At 51.8% G+C, this 13,491-nt stretch overlaps 1 protein-coding gene across 1 annotated transcript in view; it reads right to left on the reverse strand.

The window, feature by feature from the left end:
• HECTD4 (HECT domain E3 ubiquitin protein ligase 4) overlaps positions 1 to 13,491 on the reverse strand; it is a 59,167-nt gene that overhangs the window by 22,080 nt on the left and 23,596 nt on the right. The window contains exons 19-42 of the mRNA XM_063315443.1: positions 12,908 to 13,061; positions 12,156 to 12,256; positions 11,054 to 11,252; positions 10,607 to 10,726; positions 10,257 to 10,361; positions 9,615 to 9,778; positions 9,083 to 9,316; positions 8,260 to 8,452; positions 7,984 to 8,088; positions 7,161 to 7,249; positions 6,755 to 6,930; positions 5,744 to 5,879; positions 5,500 to 5,641; positions 4,957 to 5,123; positions 4,359 to 4,505; positions 4,040 to 4,224; positions 3,529 to 3,682; positions 3,032 to 3,312; positions 2,260 to 2,449; positions 2,095 to 2,176; positions 1,716 to 1,918; positions 1,379 to 1,514; positions 652 to 834; positions 283 to 453 (exon numbers count right to left, since the gene is read on the reverse strand). Of these exons, the coding sequence (XP_063171513.1) occupies positions 283 to 453; positions 652 to 834; positions 1,379 to 1,514; positions 1,716 to 1,918; positions 2,095 to 2,176; positions 2,260 to 2,449; positions 3,032 to 3,312; positions 3,529 to 3,682; positions 4,040 to 4,224; positions 4,359 to 4,505; positions 4,957 to 5,123; positions 5,500 to 5,641; positions 5,744 to 5,879; positions 6,755 to 6,930; positions 7,161 to 7,249; positions 7,984 to 8,088; positions 8,260 to 8,452; positions 9,083 to 9,316; positions 9,615 to 9,778; positions 10,257 to 10,361; positions 10,607 to 10,726; positions 11,054 to 11,252; positions 12,156 to 12,256; positions 12,908 to 13,061 (3,817 nt within the window). The remainder of the gene's footprint in view (positions 1 to 282; positions 454 to 651; positions 835 to 1,378; positions 1,515 to 1,715; positions 1,919 to 2,094; positions 2,177 to 2,259; positions 2,450 to 3,031; positions 3,313 to 3,528; positions 3,683 to 4,039; positions 4,225 to 4,358; positions 4,506 to 4,956; positions 5,124 to 5,499; positions 5,642 to 5,743; positions 5,880 to 6,754; positions 6,931 to 7,160; positions 7,250 to 7,983; positions 8,089 to 8,259; positions 8,453 to 9,082; positions 9,317 to 9,614; positions 9,779 to 10,256; positions 10,362 to 10,606; positions 10,727 to 11,053; positions 11,253 to 12,155; positions 12,257 to 12,907; positions 13,062 to 13,491) is intronic.

Consider the following 13,491-nt stretch of genomic DNA (forward strand, 5'->3'; position numbering starts at 1 on the left):
GGTCTCATTATACGATAAAGACGTTATCACAGACAGAAATGAACATTTGCCAGCCAACAAGAAGAACCAAGATAACACTTTCAGATCTGCCATAGCTGACTTTCAAAATGCCTTCTTTATATCCACAAAACTCAAAATTCTCTATCCCATTGTTTTTGGAACTGGCCTTGTTGACGATTTAAACTGTTGGGCTAGCAGTTTAGACTGAAAATGGAAACTACATCTTAAATTTAAACATTCACACCCTTACATGCTCCGTGCTGGAGGTTAAAACGAACTCACCTCTGATCTCGGAACACAGAGCCTCGATAACGGAATAGTTAAAATGTCTGAGGCCTGGGAGGACTTTCTACAGTCTATATTCATGGGTGGAAATTTGACCGTTGCTATGCCTTCTTGTTCATTAATAGATGCCACCACTCCAACACTTCTGGCTATTCCCCTGCCCAACACCTATTAACGAAAGAAAGAGAATGTGGATGACTACCTTTAAGATTCATCCAGAGCTCCCAAATAATTACATGCTACAATTGCAGTGACAATGGGATGGCCAAAGCAGATGACAGCAAAAATGTACGTAACAATGGACTCTCTCTTCAGGCTTTGATGATTTAATGAGCTGAGGGCAAAAACAAGACCCCGGGTGCCCACCTGAACTTCAGAGCCAATTTTGATCGTCTCCTTGAAGCCGCCCAGGGCACACAGGGCAGCTACGGCTTGGCGGGCAATCCTCTGAAGCTTGGCAAGTTTCCTCCCATTGCTGCTGCCGTTCTCTAAGATACTCTCAGCGTATTTTCCCAGCTGGGGAATATACATCAGCGCACGAGACAAGACCTATAAACAGAAATAGACCCAAACTTGTGTTAAAGTGGTCTTCCTCTCAAGGCCACATACAGTATTTATGAACCAAATCGGAACTGAACGAAAAACAGACGCCACACTGAATGTATTAGGCACCACCAGGTCATACTAAACTAGCGTTCCCACTAAACTAGCGTTCCCACATCCCACTAAACTAATTCATTCACAGGTTCCTTTTTATGAAAATGCTGCTATGTCAGACGCTAAACATGTTAACCTCTTCACTGTAGTTTCACACCATCTTGAGGTGCTGAGAGGCATGCCAGCTGGCTGCAGAAAGCAAACAAGGCCCTCCCCGATCCACGCTGCACTGGGGACACAGAGGAAGGATCAAAATGGACTTCTGATGCCCAGCGGATGCACAAACCAGCAGAGGCAGGGAGCGTTCTTACAACCTGAGAGCTAGATGCCCTTGTCACTTTCCAGAACTTGCAGAATTACAACTTTGGACCAGAACCAAAAACCAAGACGGGGCACGAGAGAGACACGCAAGATGGTGAGTCATTCCCCAGCTTACTTTTTCAGCTGTGGTTGTCCATATCTGAGCTGCATTAGACTCAGGTGCCATGAGCAGGCTGTGAAGCAGAGCTATCACCTCGGCTGCCATGCTGTTGGCCACATGCCCGCTGATGAAGGGCCGCACAGGATCAGTTCTGTTTCAAAAGATGGGAGTTAGCGATCGAGGAAGCCCTGCTCGACAAATTCCACGAACCACCTGCCCACCACCACCTCTGTGGCTTCTGAGCATGACCAAAGTTGGGCCGCAAGGGATGAGTCAGCCTGCAAACCTAACTCCAGGGAGCCCACGGCCAGGACACCCTGCCAGGTCTTCTGGAGATCAGGGGTCAGCCTACCTGGCCAGCTCTGAATTCCGCTCCCTGCAGATGGAGGTCTGTGCTGTTTTCTTTTTGTCCCCAGTTGAGAGGCCACCGGTGTTTTCAGGACTGGCTGTCTCTACCGGCGGCCCCACGCTCACAATCAGCCCGGACTGCGCCCATTTGGTGGCCTTCCGCAAAGCCGCCGCCGCCTCCTCCGTAATCACTTCGCAGCAGCCGCTCTGAGAAAGAAATGTCTCTGTTGCAACTGGCCAAAGCTAGGCCCTCGGTGTGGATCATTATTAGGGGTTCCTCAGCTCTGCAGGCAAAATGTGCCACCTGGGCAGCGCGTTTTAATATTTACTCTTGGAAAAAGAGACGCAGCTATTTACAAAGCTCTCATTTGCGAGGCTCTTACTTTAGTCATGTCCCGGTCCATCTTCACCACCTTCTCCATGTTAGCACCCGTTCCAAGGCGAAACGGCCGGCCTTCTGAACTGCTGTAAGCAGAAGAACAGCACAGGGTGTGAATGTGGCAGGGGACTACACAGTCCTTAGTTGCGTTTCACGCAGCCGGGGTTACCTTAACAGCGGCTGAAGGACCTCGTGAGATGACTGATCTTCCCGCTTGTGGATAAATATGGAAAGTTTGCCATCCACAGCCTCACTCTCTTCTCCGGGATCTTTGTCTCCTTTAAGGGAACTTTTGGGGTTAGCTTTCGTTAGTGAGGTGTCTGGCTCTGAAGCACTCGGGGAAAGAACAGTCTGGCATCCTGTTGGGGGGGAGAAACTAAGGTTTTCACTTCCATTTCAAAGAGCGAATGTTCTCTACAAATTTAATTTGACCTGTAGCTCGTTCTCCCTTAGTTTATGGGGCAGAGTCATCAAACACAGAACTCCAAACACAATCCTTCAGTAACTCGGCCAACGCCCTCCCCTCCCCTCCGCCTGGACAGACATGCTGTATGTAGCAAAACAGACGACAAAGGCTGCATGGCTTTTCATGGCAGATAGGAGTGTCATTTTTCATGATTGTCTGCATTAAAGAAAAACTCTTCCGCCTCCCCCGTACATTTGTTGTAGGGAATATTCATATTGTATCTTTTATCCACCGCTTCATATTTCTGCACGTGTAGGGCAGACTTTAGATCTGAGATTTGCGAGTCTCGCAGAAGGAAGTTAAAGACACGAGGGGCTCTGCCTGAATAGCTCTTCGGCCTGATGAGGCCTCTGCAGTTAGCTCAAGAGACAGTCTGGTTTAAGAGAATACTTCGCTGGAGCTTCCAAGACGCTTAGAAAGGGGACGCTCCCTGAATCCTCCTGACGGAATCAGAGGAAACTCAGCCATTCGCTACCTGGAACAACGTAGTCCGCCAACTTGGCCAAGAGCAGGGAGGCGATTTTGGAGGCTGGGTCGCTGGGATCATCTTGTTCGCTGTTCAGGGAAGGCACCGAGTAGCTCCAAGGGGGCAGCTCCACATTCCCACAGTCCTCCACACTCATGAGGGGAAGAGCGGCGCGGCAGAGCTGCAGGATAATGAGGACCAGCTTTGGAGAGGGCCGCTGGTCCAGCAGCAGGGAGAGGAGCTTGGACACACAGGCTGGCTGGCTGAGGATGGCTTTGCCGATATGGCTCCTGGAGGGGAAGAAACATTGCTGGCTTCAGTGTTTTGGGAGGGAGGGAGGAAGGAAGGAAGGCCGGCCGGCCCCATATAATGGTATCTAGACTGGAGAGCAGAACAGTTTCCGATAAGATCGGGAATATTATTCAGTAGCATAACATGCCAGTCCCAGCAGAATTTAACACCCCTGTAGGTCAACCCTCAAACCAGAGACCACCCAGAGATTGTACCTGGAAAGATCATTCAGCAGACTAAGGACATCCTGCAGGGCGTCGTTCCCAGCCGCCTGGTTGCCGCAGCACTCGGTGGCACGGGCCAGGTGATTGGTCAAGAGGCTAGAAACCTGGCGAGCGAGGCCCGAGTGCACTGCCTCTGGGGATCCCCCTGCGAAAGGACCAGCCCTGAGGAGGTCAACCCAAATGCGGCAAAAGGCGGGCCCGGCCCATGTGGGGAGGGAGCTCTCCCGCACCAGTGGATGGCCCTCCCCCTCATCAAAACCTCTCCCCACAAGCAGGAGCACCTCACCGTGGAGGAAGGAAGCACCCCAAGCCGAAAACTGGAAAGCCGGTGGTGTTTGGCCTTCTAGTCTACTGACTGAGTCCCACAGAAAGGGCTGGGCCCAGGGGCCCTGCAGAGCCAGCTCGCCTGCCACTCGCCTCCCCCCGGAGGCCTCAACATCCCCTGCTTCCCTGGGGCTCCCATCGAGCCTCCTTGCTCCTGCGGGGCCAGCGAAGTGCCTACCTTCCTCTTTTTCCCACTCGACGCAACGATTGGCGAGCACTTGAAAGGCAGCCCAAGCCATGATGGCCACCTTCTGCTTCTTGGTCTGCTTCTCACTGGAGCTGGGCTCGGTCTGGCTGCTTAAGCTGCACAGCCGGTCCATCAGCTGCACCAGGCCACTCCGCACCAGGCACTTCTCCTCGCTCCTGCGGGAGACGGCAGCGTCTGCCCGTCACACTCTGGCCTGCCCAGGGGCAGGGCCAGTGGAGACCCCAGGGCAGGCAAGGCCGGGGGGGCTGGCAGGCCTGGCCGAGGCCAGCTCCAGCCACGTCGTGCTCACCTGGTGTACGGAATGGTGCACAGCAGGCCGATGCTGTTGGCGCAAGCAATGGGGTAGCGCGCACAGAGGGCCACCACCGAGGTCATGGTCTCCCCAAATGCTTCTTGCACTTGCTCCACCATCCCACCGCAGGTGAGCTCTTCAATTCTGAGGATGGAGGAGGGAAAAAAAACACAAACACTTCCAAGCATGAGGCACCGGCGGAGGGGTGGGTGCAGGACAGGAGAGGCGGGCTTGGTTCCTTGGCTTGAACGACGGGATCAGCGCCCGCCCCTCCCTCCCTCCCTCCCTCCCTGGAAAGGGACAGATGAAACCCAGCGACTGACACGAGGACAGCAGTGGTAATAAAGGGAAAAGACGGGAAAGGAGCTGCCCGGTGTTGGCTTTCATAACCCCGAGGGATTCCGGAGAGGGGAAGATTTCTCAGGGACTGAAGCCGTCGCCCCTTGCTGGAGACCAGCTACAGGAGCTTTGCTGCCTAGAAGCAGTGCGATCTGGCCCCGGGGGGCTTGGGGTGAGTCTATCCTGCGGGCATCTCTGCCTTCCCAGGACCAGCCTCCCTCCCCGGCTCTGCAGGGGGGTTCCGAGAGGGACTGACCGTGGGCCCCCCTGGAGCACCATCGTGACCGGGCCCACCAGGTGCGTCACTCCGCCCACACGGACAGCCGCCGTCAGCAGCTCCCTCATGTGCACCAACGCCTGCTTCCGGGTGTTTCCGCGGCGCCATCGCGTCTGAGCAGCCAACAGGAAGCTGCTGCTGGACACCTAGGAGAAAAGGGTGTGTGAGCGGGTGTTGCGTCTTTGCTGGACTGTCAGCGCCACCGGCCAACTCGCTTGAGCGAGCTCCAGGCATAACCCTTCCCTTGAACGGAGCCAGTTGAATAAAAGAAGAGGCGTGGGACTCAGGTTGTTGCCAGAACAAAAGCAAATTTTAGAATATGCTTAGTTGTTCCAGCCTCTGAAACAGTAAGTTATTTGCGTTTCTAACAGCCTGATGGATTTTAAATATTCATAGATTCCTCGCATTGGCCGTTTTTACTGCCGCTTACGCGTTCGGTGAGGTTTAGCGGAGAACCGAATTGATGCGTGGCCGTGTAAAGCCGCCGCCTTGGATTGGGTACGCCGAAGAAGTGGGACTTACTGCTTGCTCAGGATTGGTTCCAATGAAGGCAAACAGCTGCCCCAGCAAGACACTGTAGGTGGGCTTGTCTCGGCTGTCCTCGATGGCCAGGGACTGCAGGAGAGTAAAGGAGCTGCTTCTGTGGCTAGGAACATGGCGCCGCCTGTGTTGAGACAAGGGTTGATCAACAGGTCTGGTTAGTGAGATGACCCCGAGGGGTTGACTAACACAGCCTGACTTTAAGGCAAGAGAGGAGGATGCCAACCTCTGGCTTGACCTGGTGAACTCCAGATCTTCGTTTGCAATCATCTCCAGATCCGATGGTGCTGACATGCTGCGGAGAAAAACAGGCTGGCGAACGGCATGGGATATCACCTTTGTTTCCGAGGCTGACTTGCAAGCTGTGCATTAAGGAACAGAAAAAGGACTGACCCTTCACGGTCAAAAACCACAATTCAGAAAACCCATGAAAAACAGGCAGCCATTCTTTAGCTCTGTTGCCCAGAAAGGGATCAAAACTGACTGCTTCTAAGCAGAGTAGACAGTCCCTTTGCTGCGCTCAAGCTGCAGGTTTTCAGCGTTTCAGTTTAAATTAAGGGAAAGCCAGATGAGCAGTCGCCACGTGCAGGTGTCACCATCTACACAAACACACATCTCTAGAAAAACATTTTAAAATTAAGTTTTAATCCATTCAGTCGTGTCTGATTCTTGGAGACTGCCTGGACAAGTCCCTGCAGTTTTCTCAGCAAGGTTTCTCAGAAGGGGTTTGCCATTCCCTGCTTCCCAGGGCTGAGAGAGAGCGACTGGCGCAGGGCCACCCAGCTGGCTTTGTGCCCAAGGCAGGACTAGAACTCCCGGTCTCCCGTTTTCTAGCCTGATGCCTTAACCACGACACCAAACCGGCTCTCAGAAGAACATTTGCAACTATTTAAAAGCGCCTGCTTTCCTCCCCTCCATCGCTAAAATCAGGTACAGGCAGGTTTGCAGGAACATGTACAGGTTGCTTGAAGAGACATTTTTAAGCAGACATGCAAGGTAAATGGCCACCACTAATCTTTCCTGCAGGAAACTAGTGAACAATTGGTGTTGTCAGTGGCTATTTCATAATTTTGGCTTTTATGAAAAACCATTTGCTTTAGGTCTGACTAAGGAAAAGGAGCTGCGGGCAATGCCATCAGCTGAAACAGCCAGGGGACTGCAGGAAGCCGTACGCAGCCAGGGCTCTTATCTGAAGCTAACAGATTCCGTGGAGCATCCCCTTCCGCTGCCCCCCTACCTGGCGTCTCTGCCGGTGTGCCAGAGATGCTCCTGGTGAGTCCTGACTGGGCAGCAATGGTGACGTGCAGCAGCAGCTCCGCTCGGTTCATCAAGCTCTTGACCAGTATCTTGGTCTTAGCCATGGGATGCAAAGGCTTCTGGATCAGTGAGTTCACCTCCTGGAAGAATTTCTCCCTAAAGAGCAGTGAGGCAAAGCCCAGAGACGGACCGGTCGGTTGTCTCCCTGCCTCTCCAGAAGGAGGCAGAGGGAGCGCATGGCTGGGGAGAGCAAAGCGTGGGATGGACTGGGCTTGAGAGCCCGGGTCCCCCTGTGGGGCGACTCATACGGACCATCCCCCAAACCAGGCAGGAGCAGAGGCAGAAAAATAGGGTCCCCATCTCAGTACTGCAAGAGCTGCACCAACCTCAGTGAAAGGACCATATTCTCGAGATCACCGCCATCAAAAGAAATCTCCTTCATCGAGCACAGAAGTTCCAATTCTTTCATTTTGCTCTGAAAGGAGTGTGGGGAGAGAAGCAAGTATGTTGAAAAGGGGACCAGACACAGCTGATTCGAGAGACATTCGTACCCACGTAAGATTTGATTCTCCATCTGGTGACACTTGGGTCTCCACGTCCAGACAGTCTATCCCCAAGGATCAGACGCACAACGACAGCCACTGAAAGATGGCCACTGCCTTCATGCCCTGCAGGTGAGACTCTCAGAGGCTTAATCAGAAGGTCCATGATTCAAGACATCATATATTTCCACTTTTGATTTAGTTTATATGGTTCTTTTAGCTCTTCTTTGCCAGAACTCCTAGGTTTCTGCTGAACGAAGAATTCTATTCTGCAGAAACTGCTCCCTTGCTCCAGAATTAAGGCTCTTTTCTAGATGTCTGGAAGAACTAAAACATCAATTGGCACTTTTTGCCACTCATTCCATTACTCTGGTTTATAGCGCTCATGGCTTCCAAGAACCCTTTGGAGACCTCTTTCCCCTGCATACATGCTCAGAGAAACCAGCTGTTCCCGGGACCAACAGCAGCCATCTAATTTCCAACACAGAATCAGGCAGTCAGTTTTAAAACTGCATGTGGTTTACCCAGGAGCACTCAGAAATACAGCTAAGCATTTTATGGGAATCAAGAGAAAGAGAAGAGTAATTCAGAAAAAGACAAAAACAAAACAAAACTAGCATAATCTGAGGTTCCCTGGCCCTGCCAGGGCCTGCATGTGATGCTTTACCTCATTGAAGTGATAATCGTAAAAGAAGGGGACATTATTTTCCAGTTTTCCATGCATGGCATCTTCCACCTCACTTTGCCATTTCTGTTCTAGTTCAGCAACACTCTGGCCAAAAGGAAAACAGCAACATGAAAAAGTGGACTTCCCTCAGCAGCAGTTAAGGAAAAATAAGGGCACGTTTAGCCCACGATCGGCCTCCTGGGACATGCACGCTTCGTTCTGAAAGCAATGGCTTTTTCCTCTCTACAAAGAAGAGATTTTTATGGCAGGCTTTACCTGCAGTTGTCTTTCCATGGCATTCAGTTTCTTGAAGGTTTCTCCCATAATTTTGCACAGTAAGTCATATTCCTCAGCATGCTCCTCCTGGTACTGGAAGTTTATGAGAGACTGGAGCGCATCGACTAGATTCAAGTGCTTGATCACACACGAAACCACCATCTCTTCCATTACGTCTGGCTGGATCACCTCTCTGTTGAAGGCAAAACCCCAAAATACAGAGATGATTTAAAAAGAACACGGTTTATTTCGACAAACTGATACTTGATGGGAAGGTTGGCCCGGGCGGGGAGGGGCGGGAGGACTGCGTAAAGGACCAGGAGTCCATGGCATCTTGTGGCTCAGCCTGGACAGTGCATTAACCCCAGATGCCTATCACAACCGTTGAGACAAGCAGTCCTCCCATTCCATTTCTTCTTTTTTTCCAATCACAAAATCAACTAAGGAGGGAAAAGGAGAACAACTCTCAACTGCTAGTACGGTTGAGCGTAAGGAGCACAGGAGACGCCAAGAATAATGCTCGCTGGCCTTTAAGATTACAGTTTTGGCAAAGAGGGAAGGCTGAAATGAAAACCCTCACAAGAGTAACTTATCTGCTTAAAGTAACTGTCCCTTTCCAAAGTAATGTTTAAAAGCACTGAAACTTAATCTCCTAAACAAATTCTGTAGTAATAATTAGGGAGATTAAATAAATCTCTCTCTTCGGTAGACGTTCTTAGGGAGCAGACAAATATCCAGCAAAGCCAACAGTTACCTACAGTTGTGGATCTGGGGAAAGGCAAAGACGACCAAAAGGTGTTCACTCACACACACGCACACACACCTGATACTAGGTCTAAACTGAGGACGGGCACGGCCGGATATTTCCCTGAGCTTGATCATAATTCCAGGAGGAAGCCTTATTCGGGGCAGGTCAAAATAGTGACCGACGGGTGGGACGAGAACATCCGACGGGTAAGTGAACTCTTGGTCTTCGTCGATCGTAAGAGGCAGCGGGGAAGGGCTTGGGGTGAGAGCGGGAGAGATTACGCCATTGGCTTCCACTTGCCACTGGCATCTGCAAAACGAAATGGCAGAAGAAATCTTTCGGCTTCCTTTCAACCCAGGCAGTTCTACCTCGGACTCCTGTGATCCAAATGGCCTTCAAGCGACTCCAACATCCCCCAAAAGGTGTGGATTAGAAGACCAGAGCACGAAGGAGGGTGTTGCCATTCACGCCGATGGTGGAGAGACACACGGCTTTCTCTGGCCTACAAATCTGCCCCGAATGAGCCAACCGACGATGCTTTAACCGCTTCTGGCCGTGAATCAGCGGCTTGCCTCCTTCCCGCCCAGCCACAGTTTACATGACTTACCGCTGCAGAAGTTTGGACCGCAGAAGTTCTTGACACGTTTCCTCCTCTTTGGTTATTTCCGGCCCGTTGTACAGGATCCTCAGCATGGAGCAAGCCAGAACAGACAAGCCCAAGGCCAGGTCCACCAGGAAGGGCAACCCTCCAGACACATCCTCAGAAGATTCCTTGGCAGCGAAGGGAAGCAGGGAGAATGCAGTTATGGGCTTGTCTTTTGGTCTGCACACAGGTGAGCGAGTGTGCACACACACAAACATGCACCATATAATATGGATAAAAATAAAAACTACAGGCGTTGAAGGAGAGCCAGCCCAGCAGAGCCCAAATCCCCAAAAAGATGGCTCTGAAAGGAGCCTCTAATGCACGGAGGGAGTTGCTAAGACATGCCTAACCAATTTCTCAAAGGTCTACACATTTACGTTGTGAGCTCGCTGCTTCCTTTCCGTCCCGTCCCGTCCCGTTCAGGAGCGGTGAATTGACTGTGATCTGTCTCATTAAGCACAACCTGGTGCTCAGCCTCCTCCCACCACGCTTCCGTCCCTTGCATTAGGAAGAACGATAAACCTGCGTTCAGAACCCTGCTGGGGCTTAGTGGATTCCAGTCACTATCCCAGCTGCAATGCTGGAGCTAACCCTAGCTGGTACCTGCGCTCGGACAGTGCAGGCAAAGCCCCACATGGCTTTGTCTGGGGTGTTGTGTTCTCGGCCACTCCGCATCTCAAACGAGAACGTGACGGTGTCCCCTTCCACCTGATGGTTTGGAAGAGAAGGCGTTCCATTAGACAAGCAAGCGAAAGCTGCCTCTGGCCTCCCAGCCTCCGCATTTCAACATTACAAAATCCGTAACGAACCCAGAAATGGCATTCTCCTGTGCGTGGTATTACGTATGTGATCAGGGAATCTATTTTTCTATAGCTGCGTACGAAGCATAAGCGGCTTCCTCTGCCTCTGAGCTGAAACTTCATCGGCAGGGAAGGAAAAGAGCTAGTCCGTACCTTTACTAAATCTTTAGGCCACCCGGTCCCCAAGACGCTGCGGCTGCCATATCCTAAAGTGTTGCCTCCGTATTCAGCAACCTTCCGACTGTTGGTGTTGGGTCCTGCGTAGATCACCAGCTGGACAAACACAAAGGAAACAGCAGAGCTGCACAAGGCCGGCGGAAGCCGTGAAAGCGTTGCTTAAGAATTCCTCGGGAGGGAGCGAGCAAGTAGCCTCCCTGCGGCGGCCATCCTGGGCCTTCCGACCAGGCCCTGCAGATATCTTTGCAGGAATGAACCCATCCAGAGAAGCATCTCTAGAGCAAATGCCTTAGTGGCACCCTTGGCAGAAATGGCTTCTCCAGAAAAGGCACCGCTTGAGAGCAAGGCTGCTCCTGATTCAGCGGGACCATCTTTTTTATGGGCCCTGCCCAAAGTGGAGCTCCTGGTCTGGCCCCCACTGACCTTGTCATAATCGTACTGGGAAGAGCACCGGCTGTCGAACCTCAGGTACAAGCAACGGGCTCCTGGAATATGCACAGTCTCCTTAAATTTGTAGTTGTCCCTGACCGGATGAACGGTCTCTACTGTCTTGCCAGCAGCCCAAGGAGCTGGGATTTTCAAACCGGTAAGAAAGCCAGGTTCTTCTTTTTCTTCTAGCATCCTGGCATAAAAGAAAAAAAAGTCACCAGGGCAGTAACTTTGCAGGATCTATTAAACCTCCCCTAAAAGAATTGCAAAGGCCAGATACTTGCACTGCATCGCCATAAGAAACAGGGTATGAAGTACCATCACGCCTGTTGTTATTTAAAAAAAACATCGCTCTTGGAACATTATTTATTTATTTATCTATCTATTACTTAAATTTATATCACCGCCCATCTCTCCCCAGCGGGGGACTCTGGGCAGCTTACAATAAAAGTAATAATAAAAACACGTAGACCTAAATTACAATCTAAAAAATATAAATAAGATTATAAATGTGAAATCCAAGAGGAGATGGAATCGCAATCAATAGGGGATGCTATGATGCCAACCACCCCAAGGTGGAGCCGTCACTCTCCCCATCCCAAGCAAGGGGGCAGAACCAGGTCTTCAAATTCTTCCGGAAGGCTGGCAGTATTGTTATAGTATTTTTATTATTATTATTATTATTATTATTGGCTGCTTTTCTTGTACGGGCCTTAAGGCTGCTAAGCTCATGGAGAGAAGAAAAACTCTGGTCGTCTTAGCGCTTTCAGCTTTTTACCGGAGTGTTTTTCACAAGCGCACAAACTGGTTTTCCACAGCAGCCACAGCAGCTTGGGAGCAGTCCTTGTTTTTGAATGATCCTTTAAGGACAGTAACTCCAGGCCAGTGTTTCTCAACCTCAGCCACTTTAAGACGGCTGGGGAATTCTGGGAGTTGAAGTCCACCCGTCTTAAAGTGGCTGAGGTTGAGAAACACTGCTCTAGGCACAGTAGCTCCAGTGAGTGAAAGTGAAAGTGAGAGAGAGAGAGAGAGAGAACACACATGCACACTCGGGGGGTATTAATCAAGTGAACGCTGTGGTGGTCATGCCAATCACCTCTCATCGGGGAAGGCTTTGCTCCGTGGTTCAGATGCTCCTCCAGGAGAACAACTCGCATCAGAAAAAACCGGGGACTGGGTTTTCAGCAACAAGGCTGTCTGCAACACAACATCAGTGCCAACATGTCACGAGGCTTCGTCTTGACGGGGGAGAGGAGCAAAAAACAACACAAGCACAGCAAACATGGCGGAGGCGGGAGCCCATGTCAATGCACCTACAACCTTTCGACTGGCCAAAGGCCAGGATAAAACAGCATGCATTCATTTACGATGCCAGCGAGGAATGCCAAATGTTAGGTGTTCTGCTTCAATACTTCTGCTAGGACGTAGGAAGGACCAGAAATCAGTCCCACTTTTCCCACATCCATCAGGTGAGTTTTAACGGAGGAATCATGCCAACATCCCTCCTTTGCGCCTCCCCTCAAAGTCTGTCCTCAAAGCCCAGCCTGTCTATTCCGTTTGGCTGCGCGGGGGAAGGCGAGGCGGAATATTTACCCCACAGAACGTCCCCCGGTGGCCTCCCACCGGCCTTCCTACCCAGGCCATTTGGCCACCTGCCTGAGAGGGGCACGGGAACGCCTCAGACGCCGCAATTTCCACGGACAGAGGCGGAGCACAGTCCTTAAACCCTTAAAACGGAGCACGCGCTCTGTGGTCTCACAGACAGGCACAGCGCCGCGAGACCTGGATGCCAGTCCCCCCTGGGGGTGGGGGACTCAGGCATCGAGGGGGCGGAAGACCGGGCGGTACCTGGCTTGTGTAGAGGACCAGCTGCACCAGCTGGGGCATGAGAGGATCGGCCACCATCAGCGTCTGGAGGTTCGGGTGCATCAGGGAGGTCAGCAGCACCGGAAGCAAGTGGCCCAGCACCGTGGCTTTGGTCACCTGCTCCAGGCCTTTCAACCTGCAAGAAGAGCCCCCACCCCCGGATTCCGCTTGGTGGGGGCACGCCTGAAAGGCTACCCCCTCTGGACACCTCCCACTGCCCCGGGCTCCTCCCTCCCCGAGTCACCTGCCCTGGCCTCAGAGCCCGGCCTTGGGCCCGATGCTTCTGAAATCCCACAGCCCGTCCAACAACTCTTGGTGGAGATGGGCGGTAACAAAATTTGAATAATAAAACAAACAAACAAACGAACAAACAACTGCCGGCCTCGTTTGGTACGCAGGGCACTCCCAGATCGCGCCTCGTCCCTGATGGACGCATCCCTTCAGCCTGTTTGGCTGCGATATGGAAGTGCCTGGCGCTGCCTTCTTCTGTGCGGTGGTTCCAATTTTCTGACCTAAGCCTGGGCATTCCCTGAAGGCTGCCCACCCAAGTCCTACTCCTGCCCAGC

The sequence above is a fragment of the Candoia aspera genome, chromosome 15 (assembly GCF_035149785.1).
Source record: "Candoia aspera isolate rCanAsp1 chromosome 15, rCanAsp1.hap2, whole genome shotgun sequence".
Taxonomy (NCBI): domain Eukaryota; kingdom Metazoa; phylum Chordata; class Lepidosauria; order Squamata; family Boidae; genus Candoia; species Candoia aspera.